The 15177-nt window shown below is 32.6% G+C and overlaps 2 protein-coding genes and 1 long non-coding RNA gene across 4 annotated transcripts; all 3 read left to right on the top strand.

Moving 5' to 3' along the window:
- The first annotated feature begins 1223 nt into the window (after positions 1 to 1223).
- On the top strand, positions 1224 to 4533 carry LOC114411920 (arginine/serine-rich coiled-coil protein 2-like). The gene is made up of 6 exons (XM_028375666.1): positions 1224 to 1826; positions 2393 to 2444; positions 2907 to 2990; positions 3501 to 3565; positions 3666 to 3821; positions 3901 to 4533. The coding sequence occupies exons 1-6, from the start codon at positions 1323 to 1325 to the stop codon at positions 3949 to 3951; spliced, it is 912 nt and encodes a 303-aa protein (XP_028231467.1). The 5' UTR covers positions 1224 to 1322; the 3' UTR covers positions 3952 to 4533.
- A 1806-nt stretch (positions 4534 to 6339) lies between these two features.
- Positions 6340 to 9907, top strand: LOC114411922. The gene is made up of 3 exons (XR_003666554.1): positions 6340 to 6801; positions 6979 to 7070; positions 7452 to 9907. It is a non-coding gene; the product is annotated as an uncharacterized LOC114411922 (long non-coding RNA).
- A 1058-nt stretch (positions 9908 to 10965) lies between these two features.
- On the top strand, positions 10966 to 14499 carry LOC114411923 (E2F transcription factor-like E2FE). Of its 2 annotated transcripts, XR_003666555.1 has the most exons (12): positions 10966 to 11248; positions 11330 to 11397; positions 11480 to 11532; positions 11612 to 11689; positions 11771 to 11830; positions 11943 to 12051; positions 12719 to 12786; positions 12895 to 12967; positions 13062 to 13123; positions 13239 to 13644; positions 14062 to 14150; positions 14238 to 14499. XR_003666555.1 is itself a non-coding variant. In XM_028375667.1 (11 exons), the coding sequence occupies exons 1-11, from the start codon at positions 11169 to 11171 to the stop codon at positions 14324 to 14326; spliced, it is 1146 nt and encodes a 381-aa protein (XP_028231468.1). In that variant the 5' UTR covers positions 10969 to 11168; the 3' UTR covers positions 14327 to 14499. The 2 variants fall into 2 exon arrangements, 1 of the variants encoding a protein (XP_028231468.1); XM_028375667.1 differs by lacking the exon at positions 14062 to 14150 and having other exon boundaries at positions 10969 to 11248.
- Positions 14500 to 15177: the final 678 nt, after the last annotated feature.

The following is a 15177-nucleotide window of genomic DNA, read 5'->3' on the forward strand; positions in this document are numbered from 1 at the left end:
CCATCATTTATACATTACACTATCTTTCTTAATTATTTCAAAATATTATACGGTGTCTTCCTATAAAAGAGATTTTTTTTTTAAAAAAAAGAAAAATTGGTGTAATCTCACAATACTTAAAAATATTAGAGTAATTGCTCTTAATTTAATACTGTGTTTAATAGAAGGGACAATTTGGGAGCACACCCACCAAGGCGGGTTGCACCTACTTGAACTTTTCTAGACTATAAATTTATTGCTTTAGTCCAATCTTAATCTGGGGCACTAGTCATATTGATCTCAATAAAATAAATAGAAAAAAATTATATATTTCAAATATACAAATCCTAAGAAATATGTTTTTACGAAAAAAAATCAAGTCAAGTTAAATAGGTCAAATATTTTTAATATACAAATCCAAAAGATTGGGGTAATAGTATAAAATTTTATTAAGTGAAAATGATTTTTATAGTATTTTTTTACAGCAATATTTTTATAGTCCTTTTCCATTCAAATCTGGACAATTGATTATAAATTTATAATCCATGAAACACAGCAAACTCTTTTTCCATCCTTTAGTACACAATACACTCATAACAAAAAAAAAAAGGTTACGGTGGTGATGTATATTGTTTTTCTTCACCAAATCACCCGCTTAGTCATTTTTAATGAAATATTTTTATACATATTTTTAATTTTATAAAATTTAAGTTCAAGATCAAACTTAAAGAAATTTGGTAAACAAGTTACGAGAAATTTGTAAAATGTATTGAATTAACGTGCAAAAAGATTAAAATTTTACATAAATTTAACTTAATTATACTTATAAGATACTCAAGAAGCGCAAATCCATTGTATGAACGTCTAATTAGATGTCTAAGATTAATTTTTTATCATTATAATCAGATGGAAGAATTCAATTAAAAAAACAGGGATTCAATTAAAGAAAAAAGTGTCGACACCTAATGATAAATTCAGTTAAAAAAAAAAAGAGATCCGCGGGATAATTAACCTATAGTTAAAGTTTAATTTGTATGCACGACTAATGTAACAATTTTTGTATTTAATTAATTAAAAATTATGTCAGAAATGATTTTTAGAAATATTTATTATAAAATAAATAAATTGTTATATATAATAAGTTTATGATTAGTGGTGAATATAAATTATTTTATACATTAATGATTAACGCATATATTATCTATTCATATAATAATACATTTAATTTATTTTTATTTTACGTTTTCTGGGGTCTAATTCTATTGTGTTTTCTTACAATTCATGGAGAGTGAAGAGTTGTTGTGAGAAGGATGAAGAATGAAATTGAAAAGTGAAGTTTAGAGATGGAAGAAGAAAAAGCAGCGGCGTACTACGACGAGCTGGCCCGTAAGGGCGAGGGAGCTGCGAGGTTCAAGCAAGGTCTAGGCTTTTCCTCTTCAGCACCAAACGACGACGTTCCAAAACCCTCCTCCTCCTTCCTCTCCAAATTCGTCAAAGCCTCCTCCGAGTCGGAGAAGCAAGCGCAGCTCCAATCCATCCACGACAAGCTTAAGAAAAATCCCTCTTCCGAGTCTAGGGTTTCGAGCAGCGACAGAAGCAGGAGCAGAGAAAAACGTAGGAAAAGGAGCAGAAGCGGAGATAGATACAGGGAAACGCGGAGGCGAAGCAGGAGTAGAGAGAGACATAGGGATAGTGAAAGAGGGAGACGGAGGAGTAGAAGCGTTTCTCCTCGCAAGCAACGCAGGTCGGAGAAAGACGCGAATTATAGAGGGAAAGTCAGTGAAACGAAGAAAGGGAAGAATGCTGAGATTGATTATTCCAAGCTTATTCAAGGTTATGACCGCATGGTACGTTCAACCCTTTTAATTTCATTATTTTTTTTGTTCTCGTCGTTGGGCAGATGAAGATGATGTTTTAATGTTATGCCATAGGGCTAGTTGGTGCATGATTGATATGAGATTCAGGTGATTGGTTTTGAAGAATAAATTGAAACAGAATGATTTGTGCTGAAGCTGCATTCTCTAGGGACTCACCATAATGCTGAATAAAGGATTCACTACGCGTGATACTTTTGATTTTTATATTTCAATTCGAATGATTATGCCATGCCAAACTAATTGTCTGAACTCTGAATTTAGGATATGCCAAGCTAGTAGTGTCTTCAAAGTTGAAACCCTCTACTGGATCTCTAACTTGGTGACTTTAGGATATGTTAGTCAGTAAGAATTTGGAAGGAAAGGGATGAAACTCATGAAAGGATCAATTTTTCATTTCTAATGAATATTCTCTATTCCATAATTTGATGATATTTTATAGAAAAATGTCAGCAACATGCTTTTTTCTAAACTCTCTTTACTATTGGCTGAAATTTGTGTCAAGATTCATGGACATCTGTTGTTGCTATTGTCTACAGTCATCTGCTGAAAGAGTCAAAGCCAAGATGAAGCTTCAGCTTTCTGAAACTGGTAAGGCAATAAATAGATCTTCAGGGCAGAACTTGTTCATACCTCATAAATACATTTTCTTCATATGTTTTGAAATGAATTACTTTTCTTGCTGTATGTAACTCTGATATTAAATGTTCTCAAAATATTTTCTCTAGTGAACTAGTTTAAGAATGATTTTCAATAAATTATCATGTTAATCTACATGGAAAACTTAGTTTTTGACTTGAATGTGTTCTTTTCTTTCTCTGATCTTCTTGTAGTATTTGATCATTTGATATTAGAAACTGGGTTAGGTTGCTACTATCTAGTGATATATATGATTGAGACTTGGTATTATGAACCAAAATTTTAATATTTCATACTTGAAGTGTTGATATAAATTATAATTTATAAATATTTGCTTTCTAGCTTGCCAAATGAGATGGTTTATACATATGGTAGTTATTTCTTTTCTCAGATTCTTAATACTTTTAAATGCAGTTGCACAGGATTCAGAAAAGGGTGTGGGCTGGGAGCGATTTGAGTTTAACAAGGATGCCCCTCTTGATGATGAAGAAGTTGAAGGTCAGACTTTTTTCTTAATATTGCATTTCAAATTTATTTGTGGGATTTCTTTCCAGTGTGTACCTATGAATTCTTCAATTTAATCCTCTTTGTTTTTAATTCTTTTTTAAGGCTGTAATTACAATTTGCTTTGATTGGTGGTTGTTTTCCATTCTTGGTAAAAGTTACTAACATTCTTACATTTATCATTTCTATCTAGACAGACATTTTTTGGGTCTCCATGTGCTTCTCCTCAGCTCTCCTGTTAATGTAATTAATATGGTTTTAATATAGTGTGAATGTTTCATTCATTTTGTCAGTGGAAATTAAAGTAATGCCTTTCTCAATATTGATCACTTAATTGTATGCTTGTCAATCCTTATACTTCTAAATTATTGTGTTTTTAATTGTTTATAATTTTGCATCATTGGATGATGGTCTTTCTAGCTATATTTGTTTGTAATTGACAGTAGTAGTGATGGATTTGGGTTGAACTTAATAGAACTGATTGTACATGCCTTCCATCTGCAGTTGCTGAAGATGACGCATCCTTAGTCAAGCACATTGGCCAAAGTTTCAGATTTTCTGCAGTTGAGGTATCTTCCTTGTCTCTTATGCTCAAGCAGTCAATTTAGCTCCTTTTTATGTACATGCCTGATCTATGTTTGGAAGACTGAATCTCATTTTGTTATGTAGGCAAGAAGGGAGGAGCAAATACAAGCTGCTCATGAGGAAGCTATGTTTGGTGCTACAGCACTTCTGCCTCCCACCAGTACAGACAGTGAGCCTGAAAGGGAGAATGAGAAGGAGGCTGATAAAAAAGAACTGGTTGCAAGCCTTTTAAGTGAAACAGTAAGCATTTTTCTATGCCACAGTACACATGGATAATCATAACAAATAATTTAAGTAATCCCGCTATATTTGGTTTCAGGTGCTGGCCAAGCAAAAGGGGTCTTGGCGTGATCGGGTTCGTCAAGCTTAGAATTTGCACCCTTAAAGTTGATGCTGATGATAGAAAAGTTGGCTGAATGCTGCATGGAGTTGAGCTTTAACCATGTCTAAAGCATTCAATTTTGCATTGCTCGGTCTCTATATGGTGTGAGATGGGCTTTAACCATGTATACTACTTGTATCAGGTTCCTATGCAATTGCCATTATTGTCAAGCCTACAATATCACTAGTGAGGTAGGCTGTGTGTTACTGTTTATCGTCTTCAGAGAGGAAAGCAGGATGATGTGTGAAACGCCATTTGTCTTTTGTGTAATGTCAGTTTCATAATTAAATATTTAAAGGGAAAGCTTGCAAATGGATCTAGAATAATGTTATTCATCTCTGATCTTCACAGTTTTCATCATCTGATTACAGTTGGTCACTTGGTCTGATATTGGAACAGTTTTCTCAAGAATTTCATTTCAGACTGTCTGATATTGGAACATTTAAGGCAAGAACTATTTGTTTTCATTGAAAGTGTCGCTATCTTTAGATCAAAGCATGCAAGTAATTCAAATTTTATTGAACGTGTCAACATGGTATCAAATGTAGAAAATATGTAAACTTAGTTCAACTGCTTTTGGTTAATCACGTGTACTGTATGATATATCTTGATATGATGAGGTGCAGTTGGCTATGATCTAGTTACACAATTTTTTTATTTTATCATTTAGCAGAATAGCCGGCTCTGTTAGCATTTTGCACATCACAATTGTTTACACAGTATTTATTATATATTTTGTTTAATACTTATATTTATATACATGCGTGTGTGTTGGAATCTGTGTTTTTTGTAAACTAATTCTTAAAATAAAGTGATCTTACTTAATTTAGAAACCGGCAATTAGAGTAACTTAAAAAAAATAAAAATTAAATGGGTTTCTTAAATTACTTTTCCTGGTTTTCACATTATTTTTTCTGATCTCTAAAACGTCATATCATTATAAGAAATTTATACATAATTTTATCCTAATAATAAAAAACTCTTAAAATATTTCAAAAAATTCACATTTTTATATTTTTATTTTTACTTAATTATGATTTAATTATAATGTTGTTATATATCAGATAAATATTATTTTTATTATTATTTTTATTATTAAGAAACAGTTTCTCACATATGATACATATTTTATTTTTAAAGAAACTTTCTTTACTAGGTAAATCTACTCAAAGTTAAGAAATCCTTCAGTAAATCTCCATTGGAGATGCTGTTAGATACTTGCATAGACTATGAGAAAATTTTGAAGTACACGTTGGAAGGGCTGTAAGTGCATCTTTGAAAATCCGGTGCAAAATAAGTTTTGAGGCAAAAGTTATGCGAAAGATAATGATCCTTGATTTTGTTTTTACCCTTACTTTTACTTTTATTTTATATTTATCCGTTGAATTTCTATTAAAATATGTGTCATGGCATTAAAACGCGTAAGTCATAAGATGATTCAGTAATGAAGAGAAACAGAGAAAGTATCAAAGAATAAAACAGTGATGAATTTAGAAATTTTGGAATTTGGACTTAGTAAATAAAGTAATGCAGTAAAAATTACTGCGGTGATGAAGTAATACAGCGAATCAGTAATGACAAACATTTTCTGAAGTTAGCAAATTAAAATAAAATGAAAGATATGTCTATTATTGATCTGGATTAAATTACTTCTAAATTAATAATACTATATTTTTATTTTCTCGTTAAGAAAAACCGTTACAGAAAAAAAATTATTTTCTTATTTTACATATTTATTCACTTTAGACGTTAAATTTATATCTATATTTTTAAACATGGATTCATTCTTGAAGTAAAGAAAAGTGGATGAAGATATACACATAAATTTTGTAGACAAAGGTAACACATATACGATATCTTATGCTTCTTTTGGAGGTCAAGATAAGAGAAAATAAGATATCATAATTATTTTATTCTGTTAGTTATTTCTTGTGCCAATAGGATATATATGATAAGATTATTCTGTCACTCATCCTATTCTTTTGAGAGAGAGTTAAGTTATGACCAATAAAACAAGATTATTCTGTCACTCATCCTAATTTGTTTATAATTGTAAAAAATAATAAAATATAATTTTGTAGTTTAATTAAAATTATATCTTTTATAATTTTGATAGTTTATAAAAAAATTAAAATTTTATTTTTAGAAAATTATAGGTAATTTTAATGAAAAATAATATTTTTTAAATTTAAACATATCTAATGCACATCAAATATTGGATGGAATTAAAGTTTATCTTATTCTTATCATATTCTGTTCTCATCCTGATCATATATGTTATCCTATTCTATCCTCACCATCAATCGAACCCTCAAAGAATATATAATACACACTCTCTTCTTCTATGCTGTTTTGAAGTTTGTGTTAAATTAGTTAGTTTTATTTCAAAATATAAAAAAACATTTAAAAAATTTGATTCACCCCCACCCCCATAAAATGTTCTACAAAATTTTCGAACATAAAAGAAATTGTTATAGCAAAACAAGGTTCTGAATAAGCACAATATGTGATTTTCTCATTTTAAAATGCAACCTTGTATTTTTCATTGTTACGTTGTGCTTGGTAGTATTGATTTTAGGAAAAGCATACGATACAGTACATGCAATAAGCCTACAATATCTATGGACGGAATACCATGTCCACCAACCCTTGGGCATCCTTTCTTTTCGACGTTGTCACAGTTTCACGTAAAGTTTGTGCTCTAAGTCTACTCTTACCCACTAATTATCTTTGTCCATTGCAAATTTGCAATTTGCAAGCTCTATAACCTGTGTTCTCTCTCTCTCTCTTCCATTTGTAACGCTACCATAGATGGCCAATCGATGGCTTAGGCCTGAGGTATGTTAATGTTCCCACAGTTGATATATATTTCATCATTTTACATATTCCTTTGTGGCATTTACCTCATTTCAGCTGTCCTTTCTTGGTTTTCACTGATCCTAATCTGTCTTAATTTTATTCATGTTTATGAGAGTTATTGATTGTGTCTATGGATGCATTGCATTTGTATTGTAGGTATACCCTTGTTTGCAGCTGTTGGAGTTGCTGTTGGGATATGCGGTTTGCATGCAGTTGGTTCGCAATATCTGCATCAACCCCGATGTCAGGTCTCTGACTCTCTCTCTCTCTTTCTCTGCACTCTTGTGATTTCTAGCTGTGGTAACTTTTGATATTTGAAGCGGTTGATTTGATTTTTCATGTTTTTTTGGGACTCCATAATACATATATGTTTTATTGATAACCTTGAGTTGTCTATAATTTGAGAAAGAAAAGAAAAGGCGACAGATAAATTATCGATTTAGCTTGTAATGTGACAGGAAGAGAAAGAAAATAGAATTAACTTTGTGATGTTTAGAATTTTTGGTTGGCAAAATATAGTCACTTATTGAATTATTAGTGTTTGGGGGGTTCAAGAATATTATTTTACTGCTTCCAGTAAAAATTCTGACTTGGTTACTTTGCCCTTGTAATTCACACTGATTGAGCAGGAGAGAGGAGGATGAAGAGGAATTATTTCACATATTTTGAAGGATGTGTCTGATGGTTATGCAAGGGAAGGGTTACCATCACTGGGTTTATGTTTGTGCATCTGTTATTAGGAGAGTATTACACTGATTTAGTATAAAAACAAACACATGGTATAAACTATAAACTATAATGTATAAAACATGAGTAGATGTCATTTGATTAAATTTATAATATTATATAAAAAATTAAACATAAAATATGGATAGTTGAAAGTATTACCCTTAAACATTTATAAAGAGATTCAAGGATGTTACACAAAAATAGGGATCATTTGTAGTTGAAAAACAGTTACACTTCGATGTTATGCGCTTCACCCTTCTATGTTTTGCAAAGATGAATAAATGTGTGCATGTATATTAATTGTGGTTGAGATTTTGTAGAGTTTGAAGTTGTTGTGCATATCTGTTTGGTATTCAGAGCAACTTCACTGATTTTTAAAAATTAAAGCAATTAATAAATCGATGAAGTGATTAATTAATGTTAAAGTTGGGTTTAATTTCCTGTTAAGAAGTTTCAAATGGTCATTTAACTCAATGACACAAGATCTGTCCATTGGGAGCATGTAAACTGAAACTAAACGCGTAATATTTTAGTTAAGGGAACCAATGTGTGCATATTTTTTTGCTTCGGGTGGAAAAATAAAAACAAAGAGAACAGACTACCCTATGCCATCACCAAGCAGGGAAGCATACAAGGTAGCATGAGGTTGCTCCCTCCGATATTACCTAGGCTATGACCTATGAGCCACTCTATTGGCATCACGTCCCCAAAACCATCAAACGTGGAGAAACCACCTTCCAGTTTCCTAGTAAAAATAAACATAGAACGTATTAGACTTAGCTGAAAAATTAACTTAAAAAAAACATTTAAGAAATAAAATCATTTTCTCTTTAGATTTTTCCTATCAAACAATCAAATAATTTTCATCTTTCTTTCTTCTTCCAATTTCCTCTTTACCAAACAATTGGGATCTGCTTGTTGAAAGAAAAAAGAGAGAAATTTTGATGCAGAGGAGGAAAAGGAGAGTTTTTTTTTTATATAAAAAATATTACTAAACAATTATGTATGCTTGAGAGGAGAAAAAGTAGTCATTTTCTTGTTTGATTCACAAGATGAGTTTTAAAAATTAATTTACTTTTGTATATCCTTGTAATTTTAAATCTCAAACCATAAGGAAATTTTAATCCTGTTGAAATATTTTAAATTTCTTTCCCCAAAATGAGGAAGATTTTTGTTTCCCTCTTAACTCTTACAGTAAAAGAAAGAATTTTGTCCCCCCAGTAGTCTCCCTTTCATTTTCTTTCCTTCATTTTTCTTCCAACCAAATACTATTTTAGAGCTAATACATTTATAGATATAAATTTCTCTGCCTATGGTTTAATGAAGTTGAAAATTGCTATTAGATGAAGGACTTTCCTGTGAATATCATGTTTATGTATGCATCTGATGCACCAAATAAGTTCCCGTTAATAAAGGAAGGATAAATTTAAAGAGAGAAAAAAAGTGACAAAAATACTTACTTGATATTTGATTTTAGACTTATATTTTGAGTATTGTAAACATGACTTTTTCTACCTGTACTTACAAGTAAATTACAAATTACAAAAAGTAATGACCAAAATAGAAGAGATGAATTTTATAAGAATTATTTTAGTTTCAAAATGTTAATCTTTTCTTTCATTTTGTTTCTACGGCAAATTCAAGCCTCGAAGTCGAAGATTTGCAACAAATATAGGGGGTGGAAGCGACAATGGGTAAGGAACATGAGGAGGATATCTTCGAGATCATTATAGTCATCGTCATCAAGATCTCTTTAACACCAATGTTGTTCTTATACACAAGAAGTTGTCACTTGATATTTGTATTCCAATATTTCTTCCTCCTCCCCTTGGAACAATTTGGCTTTGGCTCTGGAGATGTAGACGTGATTCATGGCAAGGATGTTGATGAGGATTTAGAATAGATTTGTGGTGTCAAAGATGTGAGATCAGAGCGAAGTTGTGACGTCAGAGTTGCAACGTGGGAGTCACGACGTTGTGCCAAAACGCAGAGCCATGATGTCAGAGTTGGTATGGTGAGAGGGGGTGGTGACGGTGGTTTCTTAGGTTTGGGGTTTTCTTTTGTTTTGAGGAGTTATTTTGCGTTAGGAAGATGGAAGGGTGGAAAGGTCAAACATGCCAATGGTGTTGTCACCATGATGGGTTTGGGATGTCAAAAGATACCGCTGAAATGCCATCGAAAATCACCTCCAGCGATGATGAATAGTGGTTGGTGGCGATGAACAATTGTTGGGGTTGGGGAGAGAGTTGGAGGTGAAATAATCAGACATGTAAGACACATACTCTATTTAGATAGATTAATCTAATGTCTAAAATTTATCAAGGTGGTCCACCCCAACCTTTACCTGCAAAATAACTTCCACACATTTGAGAGAGAATTGATGACACATGTCACTTTTATCTACAAATTTGACACCGTTCATGTGTCTAATATGCAATTAACTTAGTTTTCCTTAGTTTAAACTAATAACAATAGTAATATATTTTAATTGAATATTTTTTTTCTTTTCTTGCCTATTAAACAATTTAAATCCAAAAGTTTTATTTTTCCTTTATTATATTCCTTTTTAACTAAACACCCTTTTTTCTACCATATCCATATTTTTTTTTATTTTCCTTCTCACCTATTTTCCTCTAATTCTTCATTTTACTTTCTCACAACCAAACACACGGGCACTTAGTGATCTAGGTTGTCTAAAAAAAACACTACAAAAACACCAATAGATTATTATAGGTGTTTTTATCAAACTCCATAACTCTCCGACATGTCAAGATGGATGTGGTTAAGTGGAATCCCGAATTTCATACGTCGATCGTGAGGGATGCCTTTGACAAGAGGGGTCCCGAATTTTAGACTTTGATTACATATTATTGCTCAATAACTTCTAGTCTTATAATCAAGGACTTTAATTACAATTCAATTTAGACGTGAGTTATGTGTCCTTTTATAACTTTTTTTTTTAACTTTCCTATTACGTTTCTACTCCATGAAATATTAAATATTTATTGTGATGAAGACTTTTAAAGAGGTTACCCGACCAGGCTTTTAAAAAGGTTAGGCCGAGCCAAAATAAAAGTCTTTGATAGGCTATAGGCCAGGATCAGGCCTCAAAGATTCATCGTAGGTTAGATTCGGGTCTTTCAAAGTCTGGCCGGACCTATTTTCACCCCTAGTCATGGACAATAATAATGATAAATAATCATTTTCGATCCTCACAAAATAGATTGTTGACAAATTCGTTCTTGAAGAATAAATTTTCAAATTTTAATCCTCAAGAATATAAAAGTAGGACAAATCTAATATGGGTAGGGTATTGTCATATCAGAATAATTATTTGAAAAATAATAATTATTTACCCTAATGGGAATAGTAACGGCAGCATGATGTAGCAGAATAAAACGGGGGAGCGTGGTGACTGGTGAGTGATCGCGGTTGATAAAAACAGATTCCCGCTTAATTGGTTGTTTTTATTTGAAAACGAAAAAAAGAACAAAACATCCCTCCGACTCCCCCGTTTGAGATCCAAACGCAACTTTCAAATTTTTGGCTCGGCTCCGCCAAAACACCTTTCCCATCCCTCACTTCTTCTGGTCTCATCTCGTTTGCCATCTTCATCTATGGCTTCTTCAGATCCTATCCCTTCCCGTCATTGCACTTACAACCGCAAGCAAAAATCCCTCGGCCTTCTCTGCACCAAGTAATTATTTATTCTTCTTCTCCTATCTTTTTCCTTCCTTAATTCAATTTCCGATTTCACTTTTCTCTCTCTTCAATGCAGTTTTTTGAGTTTATACGATCGAGGGTCTGTTCATCTGATCGGCCTCGACGATGCTGCCATCCGATTAGGTCTTTCTCTTCTCATCTTCCTTCTTTTTCCTTACTCTGCTTCGTCTATTGTCCCATCTACACTTTGTTTTCTTCTTCTCAGGCGTTGAGAGGAGGCGGATCTATGACATTGTTAATGTCCTCGAGAGTATTGGGGTATGCACATTTTTTCTTTAATCTTCCACTTATTTGTTTTACCTCGATTTATTCATTCTGATCCGTGCGCGTGTTACAGTTGCTATCAAGGAAGGCGAAAAATCAGTATATTTGGAGAGGTTTTGTCGCAATTCCTCACACTCTTCAGGAGCTCAAGGTAAATCTCGTTTGTTTTAACTCATGATTAGCAAGCTGCTTCAAAATCTAAGGGTGTAATCTTTTGCTTATGGTTTCTCAGGAAGAGGGGTTGAAGGATAATTCCAATTTCTTGCGTGGTTCTGGAAACGACAACGACAAAGTGAGTTTGAGTTATGCGCCAAATAGTGAAAGTGGCTGGTTTTAATATTTCGGAACAATTAGGTTATTATTTTAGTTTGGGAAGTTAATTTGTTGTTGACGGCGTGTTTTAGGTGTCCGACGACGAAGATGACGAGGAAACACTGTCTAATCCCGCTACTGGAAGTCAAAGCGACAAGTTGAACCCTAATTCTTCTACTCTTACTAAATCTCTGAAAAATGGCAAGTATATTCTAAACAAAGAATTAAAATTCAAGCTTTGTCTTTTGATGTCTGAAAATGCTTTACTGTATATCCTCATACTCTAATTCTAATTAAGATTATTTATGCGTTCGTTCCATATTATTTTCAAGAAACGATTTTTCGTTTTTAATAATTTTATATGTTTTCTAAAATGCACACATTTTTTTCCCCATTTATCAGTTTGCTCAAGGTTGAATATTTTTTTTGTTGGGAAATTACATAAACACCGGGAGCTAAGTTTTTAGACATTTCTAGATATAACATGCAACGATATGATGTGCAAGATTCAAAAGAAAATTGACATTCAATTGGACCGGCAATTTTATATTAAAACTGTTATTATTAATTTAATTATGATGGTATTTTCATTTTAGTTTTTCTTTGTTACTGGCAATTTCAATTATTATTATTATTATTATTATTATTATTTGGAAATCACTAGTTAAGAAAATTGCAAATCTGAAGTGTGGTTTATCTTTGTTGCTGGCAGCGGAACCAACTGTTGCATTTTGGTTAGTACTAATCCGTGCTTGTAACTTTTCTTTGTGAAATGGCTGTGATAATTACAAAAACATTCGGGAAAATGTAGTTTCCCAATTGTAGTTTTTGCAAATGTGGTTTATAGTGCTGCTTCAAAATTTTGCAGAAAATCGAAGGGAAAAATCTCTTGCTCTGCTTACCCAGAATTTTGTTAAGCTCTTTGTCTGCTCTAATGTGAGGGTTACCATAAGTTTCCTGGACATTCCAATTTCATGTATCTTTTTATTTGCCGTGTAACAAGCTGTTATGTTGAAAATTAACAATGATGACTCTACTCTACAGGTGGAGTTGATCTCCCTTGACGAGGCTGCAAAATTGTTACTTGGGGATGCCCATAATACTTCTGTAATGAGAAGTAATACAATGATTAATGTACCATGTTCTTTATCTGTTGACAAAGGTATAAACTACTTACATTTTTTCACTTACACTCCGATATGGCCTTGCAGCCAAAGTTAGACGCCTATATGACATCGCAAATGTGCTATCCTCCATGAATCTTATTGAGAAGGTGATGCTCGCCAATCTTTTAATTCTTATTTATGTGCATATATGCTTGTCTTTGTTTTGTTTAATATAAGTGTGTAACTAAGCATATTCGTTCTTCTGATTTTACAATTTGACAGACCCATACGACAGATACAAGAAAACCAGCATTCCGGTGGCTGGGTTCTGAAGGGAAGACATGGAATGAGACACTTCACAAATCAAACCTGAACGAGTCTAGGAAAAGGGCTTTTGGAAGTGATATCACAAACATCAGTTTTGAGAGGAATAACGTGGAATTGTTCACGAATGGCGACTCAAATCCGAATCCTAAGAAGCCAAGAATGGAATATGGCAGTGGGCTGGGTCAGGCAGATGAAAACAATTTAAAACAAGGCACAAAACAAGCTTCAAAGAACTATCAATTTGGTCCTTTCGCTCCGGCTTGTGTGCCCAAAGTTGGAGCCTCTGAGAATAATAATCTGAAGCAGGTGCATGGCTGGGACAGTCTTGCAACTGCAAATAGCCCTCAGTATCAAAATGAAGGTAATATATAATATCTAACCTTTCCATGACACAGGCAGATATAAAATGTTTGGCATTGGTTGTTAACCCATGTTTCTATTTTTACGTAAATGAATGTTTGGAAGTTTTTAGGAATTTGTTGATAAATTATCTTGTATTTTCATTTTTTTAATATTTATTTTGTTTCATCTCATTGTTCACCCGTCTTTCGCCCCCATACTACAAACTAACTTGCTAATTCCCCATCTTTCACCTCCGTTGTGCTTCTCTTGCATAAATTGATTGTTTGTATAGTTAGGCGTGCCTCCTTCGTGTGATTTTCAGAGCATTCTTATGCACATCTCTCTTCGAGCAAGCGATAGCCAGGTTGCATGCATTTATTGTTGCGTTTTCTGCATACGATTTTCGTACTGAATAGTAACACTGTTTTTGTCATAGCTGAGGGATAGGTCAGCTTCCTCCAACCGTTATCCTACGTAAAAAACTGGTTCTTAAACATACGAACCTCGTAAGAACTGGCGTTGGAGGTGCTCTAAGCCTCATTTGACCTCTATTATTCAGTATTTGGTGCAGAAAATTCAACCAATCTGATGTCCGTTTTACTTGTGAAACAGCCTTGAGAGAACTGTACTCGCATTACATGGAAGCATGGAAATCGTGGTACTCAGAAATTGCTGGGAAGAGGTCATTACAAATTTTGTAAATGTCTGCCAGTCGAACATGTTTAGGAAGATGGAGGATGAAGGAGAAGGAGGTAGGTGAATGGCTGGTGCCATGACGACTCAAAAGGAGATTCTCAATTTTTGATTTTTTTTCTTTAATTGAATTTGGTGGTTTCTAATTATCAAGGAATTGTAATTTTAAGTTTGAAACAAATATAAATAGTTTCTAAGTGGTAACAAATTGTATCATTAATAATTTAATGAACACATTATTAACTGATGATAAAAATCTAACTAAACTTTTCAAATGTTCAAATGTTAGGGAGCAAATGTTAAAAAAATTATTAGCAAACCAACACAAAATTTGACATTTGACTATATATTAAAAATAAAAAAACATATTTAAACCTTAATTTTATAAACCTACTTACAAGTAATTGGGGTTTTATAGAGGTGACATCAACAAGAGTTACATATTCCTTTTTTTTAATATTATAATTATAAATTTTATTGTAGCCTTGATAAAAACTTATTTGTTTTTGCCTTTTTTATCTTTACTTTTATTAATAAGATTATGTGTTTTTAGATTTTCATTAGGAATTAAAATGAAACAATAAATTTCATTATTTTTCCTAACATAAAAATTAAATGAAAAACCATTTTCTCCAACAAAAGCCAACATCTTTCTCATGAAAATCAATGTTTTTTTCCAAAGTAAACATCATTCCTTAAAGGGAAATTAATCATCCTTCTATTGAATGACTGGTGCTATCCCATTAAACACCCACACCTTGAGATTATTATTTAAACATGACAACACGCCGTACACTATAATGTAAAATACACACAAAATACTATTCATGATATTTATGGGAATCCTTATTGTGCAAGG

This window comes from Glycine soja, chromosome 5 (genome assembly GCF_004193775.1).
Source record: "Glycine soja cultivar W05 chromosome 5, ASM419377v2, whole genome shotgun sequence".
NCBI classification, from domain to species: domain Eukaryota; kingdom Viridiplantae; phylum Streptophyta; class Magnoliopsida; order Fabales; family Fabaceae; genus Glycine; species Glycine soja.